The sequence below is a fragment of the Maniola jurtina genome, chromosome 7, assembly GCF_905333055.1.
Source record: "Maniola jurtina chromosome 7, ilManJurt1.1, whole genome shotgun sequence".
Lineage (NCBI taxonomy): Eukaryota > Metazoa > Arthropoda > Insecta > Lepidoptera > Nymphalidae > Maniola > Maniola jurtina.
Window position 1 is genome coordinate 14,911,394 of NC_060035.1, and position 12,682 is coordinate 14,924,075.

The window sequence follows — 12,682 nt, forward strand, 5'->3', positions numbered from 1 at the left end:
CATAACTAATCTTCCTTCATAATATAATTAAGGTTAATTAAATAAACACATATAATACAAAATACAAAAATATTTATTTCAGTAAAAAAAAAAAAAAAACAAGTTCAAATATATTTTAAATATAACATAGAAATTGGGACCGTCCCAGTAAGTAACTGGTATTAAACTAGTACTTGTGGCGGGCGACCCCGCTCTTCCATAACATATTCTGTTATAATTGAAATAAATAAGTAGTTTCTAATAGTAATAAATTATATAGAATAATATATAGAATCTCTTTAATTTTCAATCTATATTTTAAAAATTTGGGTATACTGCTCTTACCAATATCATTAAGTGTCGTGTGACCTCACTAATGGGTAGGTTTTGTCCAAACAAAACAAATATATTTGCAACATCGTTAGATTTTTCATAGTTGTTAGACTTGTTTACGTAGAAGAGACACAAAATCACGGCATACAAAATTAAGTCGTAATTTCACAGAATTCCGTCTTAAGTAGGTGCGATATAACGGTATTTAAATAGTTTTTGTAATGATTTTGAATTGTCAAAATAATATAAAATTATAAATTTATCTGATGAAGGTAGTTAGATAAAATCGATATTTGGCTTATTCGATCTCATACAATCTATTACTAGAAGGCCAACAATATTGAACTTTCATAAACATGGGTGTTTTGAAGGTTTTAGTTTAGTCTCCATCTGAGATTCGGAGCGATATCGCATATTTTCGGTATTTGTATTGTGAACTGGATAATTAGATGTTGTGATAGCAATCACGCTCTAATTAAATTATTAATTTTGCCATTAATTTTTAAAAATTAAAACTCTTGAATAAACTCTTCGCATTGAACCTGTGTTTACGTAGGTTTTGGGAGGACATTTCGATAATTCGATAGTATTTAAATAATACCTGCTTTTCTGAGTGACGCTTATAATAAGTTTATATTATTGGTTGAGGGCAGCTCACTTCTTATGCTAAATGCGTGAGATGTGTATTATATACTTTTACGTATAAGTTTCACTTATATGTGCGGGTTAAGGAATTTACAGTTATATCGTTGGTAATATCACACGTGGATGCGTGTTGGTATGCCTTGCAAACTTTTGTTGTTTGTACATCCTTATCCAAATAATATTAAACACAAGAAAAAAGTGTTATATATGCCCGTTACAGACTTTGAAACCATCCAACCAATGAGCCTAAAATCAGTGTCATTAGAAAGTTAATAATGCGAAGATTGTCGTAGACTACTAAACCAATGCGTTAGGCACATTTCTTCTAGCATAGTACCATACGCTAGGTTATACGCTGGTGTGTTGTAAAAGCACTGCGTTTGTATTAAAGTTGACGAAACAAAAGTAGAACTGTTCAAAGTGTTGCACATTACAATCGTATACCAGTCATGGTAGGACAGTCCTCAACGGAACAGTCTCATATTGTTATTTAGGATATATGATAGATTGCATATGTCGCAGGACAGTAGTGAAGCTATTTTCAATAGACCACATGAACACTGCTTAATGTCTTCCAGTGAATCCTCAGAAAGGGACCCGTAATTGGCTAAACATCTAATTGAAATAAATATCACAACAGTTGATGAATTAACAATTAAAACGTAATCATTTCATTCGAATCGGATAGTAATTGCATACAAAAGATAGTTCACAATCATATAAAATGCTAAGTAACTAATGGATATGGTTATAGGTTGATGGACAACCCTGGTCCTAAATGAAAATAAAAGGGTCATTCAAAAATATTTTCGTGTTGGAAATAAATGACAATAAGATTAAAGTTTTGTTAAATTTTATAAATGTAACACCAAATAAAAGAGAAAGAACTAGATTTTTATCAATGGAAAACAACCATTTTTAAATGGCAATCACTAACTTTAAATTCGCTTAATCTGGAGCTAAAATTTCAATCATCAAAATTAACTTTGCAGTAACGGATCGTAAATTTGCCTTTCCAGATAGCCTCATAAGAAAAAGTCAGTGAGGGTTAAACCTGGACTCCTCGGTGGCTAATTAACGTCGTCTCAATTACGCTCTTACTGTAGAATTCGAGTCAGTTGACAGGGTTATCGGGATTTATTTCCTGTACGGCAACAGCTTTATTAGGATGCAAGTGTAATGCCTTGTAATAATCGGCAGAACTGTAATTTATTCAAATTTAGAGTTTTTGGGACCAAACGCATTATAGTCTTATATTAGCTGAGACAGATGGACATATAGTAGACGGTTTTCCCCGTTCTTGAAGTTCTTATGCAACCCGGTTTTTTTTTGGCCGGCATTGTTTTTCCAGTCCCCTCTTGTGGACCCAATTGAATTTTCACTTAGAACATTTTTTTTACCAACATTAAATTAAAATATTTTATTGAGACGCCCAGTATTTAAAAAAAAAAATCCTGATCCTTGTAAAAAAAAAAACCTGTAGACCTTTCCTCACCCTCTTGTAACCTGCGTATGACAGACTACAGACAAAACAGAAACGAAAATATTTCTGAATCACCCTTTAAGGGACAGCCCTGGTCCTAGAATAAAATATGCTGGGACAACCCTGGTCCAATATTTATTTTAAGGACCACCATGGTCTGTGACTATGTTTATAGTTAAGATAGAATTTGTTAATTTGAAATTATTAATTAGAGGCCTGGTGGCATACGAACAACGTTGGTCTTAGCATTTAACATTGGACAACCTGGTCCAATATTTATTTCGAGGACAACCATGGTCCATGATTACGTAAATACTTAAAATAGAATTTGTTTATTTGAAATTATTAATTATATTTATAGAAAGTTAGAAATTATTAGTGACACAATAACGTAAATCTGCCATGTTTTGTTGCTTGTCGCTCGAGGTCGACGACCCAATTTGGATGGCCGACTGTTAGCAACACTGGCTAAAATACTGTTTATTATCAGCAACACTGACCAAATTACTATTGCTAGCAACACTGGCTAAAATACTGTTTATTATCAGCAACACTGACCAAATTACTATTGCTAGCAACACTGGCTAAAATACTGTTTATTACCAGCAACACTGACCAAATTACTATATATAACGAGAGTCGGGCCAGCCCGCGCAGTCAGTGTATTTTTGTACTCCAATCGAGAAGGTGTGAAGTGGAATATTGTCGAGTGTTAAGTGTTAAAGTGGCAAATTGTAAAGACAAGTGGTAAAGTATAAGAAATACAGCATTAATTATGAGTAAGTTATGTTTTATTTCACTACTATTAATAATAATAAAATTAAAATCCTGAGATCACAAAATGTAGGTATCTGTTGGCGCGATCTGAGCTAGCGCCAACACTTTTGTACTTTACTTCACCTAGCTTCATTTTAAATGTTAATTAGTTGCATTAGTTTCACCATCCGCATTCTCGACGCCATTTTCTTTTTTAAAATAAAAGTGAAGGCGATTCTATGTAAGGTATTTATGTCTGTCTCTTACCTGTGTAATTTATGTAGGTAGGTAACTATTTGCATGTATGTAAAGTTAATTACTGTTAGCATGCGTTACATGGCAATATTTGGTATCAGGTTAATTTGTATTTGATGCAAATATCTTTGTTTATATTATAATAATAGTACAGTCTATTGTTAAAGTTCGTGTACTCCAAAGTAAACCAGGTCATGTCTGTAAACTTTGGTAAGTAATTATTTTCATAATACATGTACTTATTATTTACGAATATGAACATCTTTGCACCACAAAACAACTAGTCTAGAGTAATTCTGGGTAATGTAACTCGCTCATGAGTAAGTTATCAGCCCTGGTAATGGACCGCCATTTTTTGAAGCTCGTGGATGTCAAACGGCGCCTAAACCCCATGTAAACCCCAGGCCAATATCCATATTTTTTCCGATACTAGTTAGCCCTTAACTGCAATCTCAACATGTCTGGTAAAGTGTGGGGGTAGTTTCCGAAGCGCGGAGGGAACGTAGCGCTCTCTGCCCACCTCACTATTATTATCCCTAGAGGATGCCCGCGACTTCGTCCGCGTGGATTTAGATTTCTATAGATACCGAGGGAACTGTTCGATTTTCCGGGATAAAAAGTTGCCTATTTCGATTACAGGAACGTAAACTACTTCGGTACCAAACACACAAATCGGTTAAGTGGATGGATCTTTAGGAATCCCGCGGGAACTCTTTGATTTTCTGGGCTAAAAAGTAGCCTATGTCCGTCCCCGGGATATAAGCTAACCCTGAATCTTTCGTTAGAATCGGTTACACTGTTGGGCCGTGAAAAGGTAGAAGACAGACAGATAGACAGACAGACAGTCAGACACACTTTCGCATTTATAATATTAGTGTGGATATGGGTGAAAACCCCTCCTATAACATTAATGGAAAGGGATCAGCGCAAGTGCAGGTCTGATATTTATATAAGTTCTTATGAAAAGATAATATAAAGACATTCTACATAATCAATAGTGACTATAATATAATACATCTTACGAAAACATGACAAGTTTTTATTTCAAAATTATATCATAAGTATCCCAATTTCCACACATCATCACTTCAAGTGGTCACTTTAGCGCAATTTCATGCATCGTTAAGAATGAGCCTTATGGTAAGGTATATTATTATGAGGTAACTAGGTAAGAGAGGCGTGAAATGCTCTAAGTGCCTGATCTCTCTCTATTGATGGACTAATAAAGCGTGATATTATGAGATTACGTAGTTAGAGCGGTTACGCACTCATCTGATCCGAGTCCGTGAAAACCATCATCATCATCAGCCTGTGGACGTCCACTGTTGGACATAGGCCTTCCCTAAAGAGCGCCACCACATTCGGTCCTCAGCCTTCCTCATCCAGCCACTACGTGAAAATACGGATATAAAAAACTCGGACCTAATATCCGAGATATTGCTTACGCACTAATAAGATCTCTGATCCAAATCCTAGCTATTCAGTGAACATCTTTGACATATTTACTTACGCCACATGTCCGACTTGAATCCAAGGCACATCCGAGATATTCTCACGGATGACGGAGAGAACTCGGATGGCGGAACTCGGAGCTAGTGCGTAAGCTACCATACAGGGTGACATAGGCTACTTTTTATCCCGGAAAATCAAAGAGTTCCCACGGGATTTTTAAATACCTAAATCCACGCGGACGAAGTCGCGGACATCATCGAGAAGTTTCACAAAAGACTAGACTAAGTTTCATGTTTCGTCCTGACGCCTTCCAAATCTAACCACAAATCACAATCCGTGTTCAATGATCACTTTAAAATGACTTGAAGCGAAATAAGTTTTTTCATGATTACAAAAAGCGGTTAGGAATACCGAATATCGTCAAATTACCCATTGTTAAGGCATACATTAATAAACAATCCGTCTTATTGTGCCTACGACAGGGAAATAGCCGCTATTATGTTGATAATAATGATAACCATGCTCACTGCAGCTGCGCTCGCAATTATATTCTAAAGATTACCTACATTTTAAGTAGTTTTTAGGGTTCCGTAACCGAAGGATGCCAACGGGACTCTCCGTCCGTCCGTCCGCCCATCTGTCAGAGGGCTGTAGCTTGTAATTCATATCTAATAGGTAGAGAGTTGAAATTTTCACAGAATGTGTCCTATTGCCGCTATAACAACTAAAACAAAAAATTGCATACGAGGATGTACTGTGAACCGATATTACGATTAAACACTGGCCAAGAGCGGATTGGTAGACTTCATACACCTTTGAGAACATTATGGAGTATCTACTCTCAGGCGTGCAGGTTGCCTCACGATGTTTTCCTTCACCATTAAAGCAAGTGTAGCTACCTATTTAATAACGCACATGACTCCCGAACCCCTCCGATTAGCCAACGTCACTTTTCTAATAACGATCATTGAGTTTTATTACGTTTTGAATAATTCTCGGTAGGTATAAAATGTTCCCATTTATCGAGCGATTGTGGTAATCCGATATATTAGTGATCCGATAGGTACAGATACCGGCGAGCGGCGACGGGCCGCTAAATGCCAACTTCGTGCCGACACTCACTTCTATATAATATTGGTTTATAGCTGAGTTACGTGGTTGAGATAAACAGCAAATAGCTTATTTTGATGGCTGCCGATATGGCGAAAATCATCAGAAGGACAAGTTGCAAAATCCACATGCGAAAGTTACGTCTGTCTGTCTTATTAGGGTTGCGTAGTAAAAGAAGGCGTAGATTCCGTAGCGAATCTTTATAATTTCGTCCGGTTTATGTCAGGGTGTCTGTCTGTTTGTGTGTGACAGTCATTTCAAAAATACATAGCATAAATATTCTAAATCGAATCTTTGAAAAGAGCAACCGACTAGTTTTTACCCGACTACGGCATAGCCAAAAGGAAGGGTTATGATTTTAGTAGTCTATGTATGTACGTTTGTATCATATTCTGTGTGTTTCAGCGTAGCGCCTAAATTACTGGACAATTTTGATGAATGAGGTGTCAATCAATTCGTTATTATCATCGATGGTTATTATGGTCCGGGTGACATAGGCTAGCTACATTTTTAACCCCCGACCCAAAAAGAGGGATGTTATAAGTTTGACGTGTGTATCTGTGTATCTGTCTGTGGCATCGTAGCTCCTAATCTAATGAACCGATTTGAAAGGTGGCTTGATCGAGATTGTTCTTAGCTATCATCCAAGAAAATCGGTTCAGACGTTTGAAAGTTATCAGCTCTTTTCTAGTTACTGTAACCTTCACTTGTCGGGGGTGTTATAAATTTTTAATATACACCTGTATATGAAAAAATACATACGATGTTTTCCTTTATCAGTAAATCAAAGGATATTTAATTGGTTAAAACGCACATAACTCCGAAGTTAGTGATGCTTGTCCGGTATAGTACCCCCGACTTCTCAAATAGAGAGTAGATGCCTTAACCACTAGGCTTATCACGGCTTCACAATAACAAGTGATAAATGGTAATTAACTATACTAATTAGAGTTAATTACAACAGGATGCATTACATATATTACTATCAGATGTTGTTACTGCACGGAAATCCGGGAAGCGCATAGTATAATATTGCAATTGCAATTATGCAACCAGTGCAAACAGCACCTGCTCCTTTCATAACCACTCATAATATATATCATTACAATATGTATATATCGTTACCTAATGTAAATAACGGGTGTATATCACGATAAAGTGATGATTTTGGAATTTCGATATTTCGAGTATCGATCGACCCAGTTGCATGGATCGTGATCGCAATGGGGCTGCAAACTGCAGAGACGAAATTCAAGCTGTCATGGGCAGTATTGAACTACCCGCTTTTTCGATAAAGCTCGTGAAAGCTCGAACTTCAATAGTAGAGTAAGTACTGTAGAGTGTAGACTCGTATTCAAAATCATTATTTTAATTGTGGTATATACCTACCCGTTACATTAGTTACATTACAATATTTCGTTAAAAATGAAATAAGCCTTAAAACATCGTTATAACAATCTAAACATGTTGTAAAAAGATAAACTGACTGATTGAAATATCAAAAATACCTCAAAACTTACGCATTTTTCAAACACTGAACCTGGAACTTTTTTTATAACATAGACCCATCTACTAAAGATTTACAGAATTACCACTCCAGCCAGGAATGAACGACGTCACGAGCAAAGTACCTACTCATACAAAAACTCGTTATAAAAATAAATAGATACCATATAAAAACTATTGTTGTCTAAAAAACCTCCAATGTCAAATGTCAATCTTGAATTACAATGTCAAGTGGCATCAACGTCAAAAAAGCGTTAAGAAGTAAGTGGTGGCACGACGTAATAAAAATTAATTTAAAATTAAATTTAAGAAAACCTAAACATGAACACAAAAGAAATTGCAAAAGCCTTACGTCGAAACATAAGTGGAATCGTAATTTGGGAAAAGATCCTGTGCTATAACTTAGTCCTTTTGATAACACCGTGTTATTTCATATTCGAAATGTCTGTCGTACGGCCGACCATAGTCGCAAAATACAATATGGGTGCACTAAAACATACATTACATATGATTTGTTCCACTTTTTGCTTCCTAAACGTAGTGGGGAACATGATCTACAGTATCGTTATCGATACAAAAGTAAAAATTACCGTGGAATCTAACAGCTATTGCAAGATATGCAAGATACGACGCCCAGAGAAAGCTTGGCATTGCAAGACATGCAATGTCTGCATACTGAAGAGAGACCATCACTGCTTCTTCTTTTCACGCTGCATTGGACTACGAAACCAAAGATACTACGTCCTTTACCTCGGATACGTATTCATTTCCATGATCTACTCTTTATACTACAACTATTACTATGTTGTGACGAAATTCGAAGAGGATGACATGGTTCTATCAGCTTATCGCGTTATAAATCCGTTTTTGAGATACTTGATACCAGAGCCTATGGGTATTAAAGACCTGTACATGTTTTTTCTGTTCTTAAACACGGGTCTTGTTATTTGGTCTGGAGGGTTATTCTACTTTCATATGATGAATGTTTTGAACGGGTTGACTGCACATGAGTTTAAAAAAGACTTTAGTGTGGACTGGGAGATGAAGAAAAATAATTTCTTAAGTGTTTTTGGAGTTAAGTGGTATTGGGCTGTTATCATGCCGTTTGCTGAAAGTCCGTTACCACAAGATGTTGATATGAAGTGTCAGTAAATGTGTATTGAATTAAAATAAGGTTGCAATTTAGTTTTGGTAAGTTTTATTTTGTAGAGTTATTATAGGAACGACAAATTCGGAATATAATTGTTTATTTATTGTAAACTTCATGCATATCTAATTTTATGATTGAGGAAGTTAAGAATATATGAATAAAGAATACTTTTTAAATAATAAAATTTAAGGCCCGGTATCCACAAAAGCGGAGATAAGTGAAGGTGTATTTAACAGACCAGTCAAATTATTGATAGATGTCATAAAAAAAACTTGTCTTAAAAACCAGTCAAGTGCGAGTCGGACTTGCACATGGCGGATTCCGTACCATCAGCACGCATCGTACAAGAAATAACACTTAAATTTTTTAATGTTGTACCTAACCACAAATTCACGGTTTTCAAATATTTCCCTTTAGGTACTTATGCTATACGACAATGCGAGTCTCCCTTTCTGATTCTAGAACTTGACAGAAGGAAAGTCACTAGTAAGAAGAACTTCAAAGAAGGGTCTTGACAGATATGACAGACAGACAGACAACGAAGTAATCCTATAAGAGTTCCTTTTATTCTCTGGAGATACCAAAAGCATTCTAAATACCTAAAATTATCGGCAAATAGCACTCACACAATCTTCTCGGCGTAACAGCGTGTAACGGTTACATAAGCCCCACTGAACAACCGGCAACCACGATCTAGCTATAACCTACAACCACAACAACCATGCGACAACAACACGGTTACTGTAACCGCACGCGATGGACCAACTATAGCCAGTGGTTATACATACGGCTGATAAGTGTGCGAGAATCACAACCCATGTTTTACGTTACGAAAAGTTACGAAATTGGATCCATAAACAGTATTTTCGCCGAACCGAATTCCGTTTTGGGCTGAAATTCTATTTAACCCTTTCACAAAAAAATTAAAATAGATTAGGTAATAAATAAAATATTGAAATTACAGTTAGAAACAATATTTAGTAGAAAGTATGCAAAATTTGATTTAATTAGTTATTTTTAGCTAGTTCAATTTATGTAACGATAGATTTATTTACCTATCATGTAATGATATACAGATTGTATCCCTTAAAATAAATAAAGATAATAAAAATAAAATAAAAATATGAAAGTGTGTTTGTTGGTTAATCTTTAAATCGCGTCTAACGGAGCAACGGATCGAGGTGATTTTTGCATAGATATAATTAAAGACTTGGAGAGTGAAATAGGCTACTTTTAATTCCGGAAAATCAAAGAGTTCCCGCGGGATTTCACGCGGACGAAGTCACGGGCATCAGCTAGTAACTTCACAAAAGACAATTTTTTTTTAAATAAGAATATTAGCCATGTTAAATGACTAATATTCCCCTTTCCTCTCCAACTAAGCGTCAAGCTTGTGCTAGGAGTAGGTACGACAATAGTGCAACGGGCGGGGATTGAACCGTCGACCTTTCGGTTTTCAGTCCACTCCTTTACCGATTGAGCTATTGAGGCTTATTTTTCGAACATAAATTAATAAAAATATTAAAATGTCACACCTACGATACCACTACAGCATAGCAAAATTTATTTTAGACGGTTTTGAGCTTCTATCGTAGTCCGCATCTGACAGCGACAAAGTAACTTGTAAGTAGTGATTTAACTTTTTAATTTAATAAGTGTCGCACCGTATATCGTCGAATAGTTTTTAGTAGAAGCAATCGTATGCGCTTGCGCACGCGACAGTCTAAGAACCGTTACGTGTCCGTTATGGTATGTACACCCTCGCTATGCCTTCACTTTAATATAATTAACTATTAATATTTAATTTATTCAACCTAACAAACCGTGAAATTAGTTTGAACTCTATTTAAAAGATATTTTCTTTTAAGGAATATGCTATGTATATAAGTCCTCGTTATTAAGTTAAGTGTCTAGGTGTGCTCAAAAACTTAAGTTTTTTTTATTCCATTACAAGTTAGCTCTTGACCTCGATCTTACCTGGTAGTAAGTGATGATGCAGTTTAAGGTGGAAGCCTTGTGGAAGCGGGCTAACCTTTTTTTTTAAATAAAAATAGCGAGCAAACGAACACGCGATTTACCTGGCTTATGTTAGGTGATTACCGCCGTCCATGAACCTTTGTAGCACCAGAGGAACAATTGTAGCACCAGAGGAACATTTGTAGCCCAGAGGAACAATTGTAGCACCAGAGGAACATTTGTAGCCCAGAGGAACAATTGTAGCACCAGAGGAACATTTGTAGCACCAGAGGAACAATTGTAGCACCAGAGGAACCGCCAAAGTGTTGCCGGCCTAAACCCCGCAACCGTGGAGCCCCTATGACATCACACCATGGTGGTTCACCGTACAGTAAGCATTCCTGATTACCAAACCAACTCACGAGCGACGTTTACGTAACCTGCCTAAAGGGACGGGGATTTGAATGTCAGACAATCATCAGTCAGTCTGCCAGTCAGTCAGTCAGCTTTCCTTTTATATATTTTGAATTCTGTGCTTTCATGCTTCTAGCTTCTAGACTCTAGAGTCTAGACTCTAGACCCACCGGCTTATACTGTGCGTTGTCTGCGTTAATTGAACAGCGATTTGATCCTACATCAATGCAGTTGAAGTAGATATCCCGCTATCTTGAGCCCATGTGACATCACACCATGGTGGTTCACCGTACAGTAAGCATACCTGATTACCGAACCAACTCACGAGCGAAGTTTACGTAACCTGCCTAAAGGGACGGGGCTCGTGACGGATTTGAATGTCGTCAGCGTCGCGGTATCAATAATAAATATTACAAATGGCCTCCTTAACACATTTGAAAGAGGAAACCGATATATTGCAATATGTATTTAACTTGGTAATGAGTGGAATGCCCTTCCGCCGTCCTATGAGTACCAATTTAAGATGGGAACACATTGACGGAGGAAAGCAAGGTCTCTGAGGCTGAGAATAGGTATAAACTTCATTACTAGCGCTTAGTAAAATAGAGTAAATCGAGATAGACTTATCTATGATATAAAAGCCTGTCTCGCATTAACTCTGTGTTAAGTGTTCAGCATTATATGTATAGAAGATAGGATAAACGTTCTCGAGATGTGGTGCTAGAGAAAACTGTTGAAAACATCAAGGACTGAATTTCGGACCACTAAAAATTCGTTCTCGAAGAACTGCACTAAGCAGCGTCTGTCCTCTACTGTATGGGTCACCTTCTTACTTAAGTCACATATCTATCGTATGAACGTCTAGTAGGTAGTTCAACGAAGAGTAGAGGACACTAGAGCACTTGGTAGATCGCCTAGTGAGGGCTACGATAGACGCCCCCATGAATGTGCAAGGAAGGTAGCCATCAGAGAAGAATGGAGACGCATAATTGTTACTAAGCGAGTCCCAACTCCCACCACTATAGCGACGCACGCATGTCAAGAGCGTAACGACGTAGTCTGAGCACAGTTGAAGTACCTACGCCCCTATAGATTTCAGCCTGAGTCTACTAGTTCAACGAGTGCAAATGGGCACATAGTTCGAAAAGCCGATAGGGGTCCCAAAGTACTAGAATAGCGACCTCGCACCGAAAAGTGTAGTGTTAAAAGACCTCCCACTAGCTTGCGCTGTACTGAATTTTCAGTACCTAATAAAGATCTTCTAATTTCTAATAGATGACAGATAAAAGTTCACCTAAGTGCGAACTGCATAAGTTTACTTAGTTTTATCATTTGCATTACATTACAATTATTATTATAGGTACCTACTTGTGTTTATGCATTATTACATAATAATATATCTACCTATGTTCAAATTACTAACCTTAACATGTAGATACCTATAGGATAACAGGTTAAAATAACGCAACAGGTGTTTAGAAAATCATCATGGAAATAATAAATTGCCATCACTTTATGGGGATATAGGCTTTATATTTACATGGTTTACGGGTGAAAATACCATGAATGTATATGCTCTACATATATGAGTAATAGCACAGTAGATAGTTGGAATGGGTAAACGAAAGCCGTGGTATATAGAA

The 12,682-nt window shown here is 36.8% G+C and overlaps 2 protein-coding genes across 3 annotated transcripts in view; one reads left to right on the forward strand and one right to left on the reverse strand.

Moving 5' to 3' along the window:
• LOC123867122 overlaps positions 1-12,682 on the reverse strand; it is a 129,694-nt gene that overhangs the window by 59,526 nt on the left and 57,486 nt on the right. The window lies entirely within an intron of this gene.
• Positions 7,776-8,704, forward strand: LOC123867124 (probable palmitoyltransferase ZDHHC24). The gene has a single exon (XM_045908997.1). It carries the CDS (start codon positions 7,841-7,843, stop codon positions 8,669-8,671), a length of 831 nt encoding a protein of 276 aa, XP_045764953.1. The 5' UTR covers positions 7,776-7,840; the 3' UTR covers positions 8,672-8,704.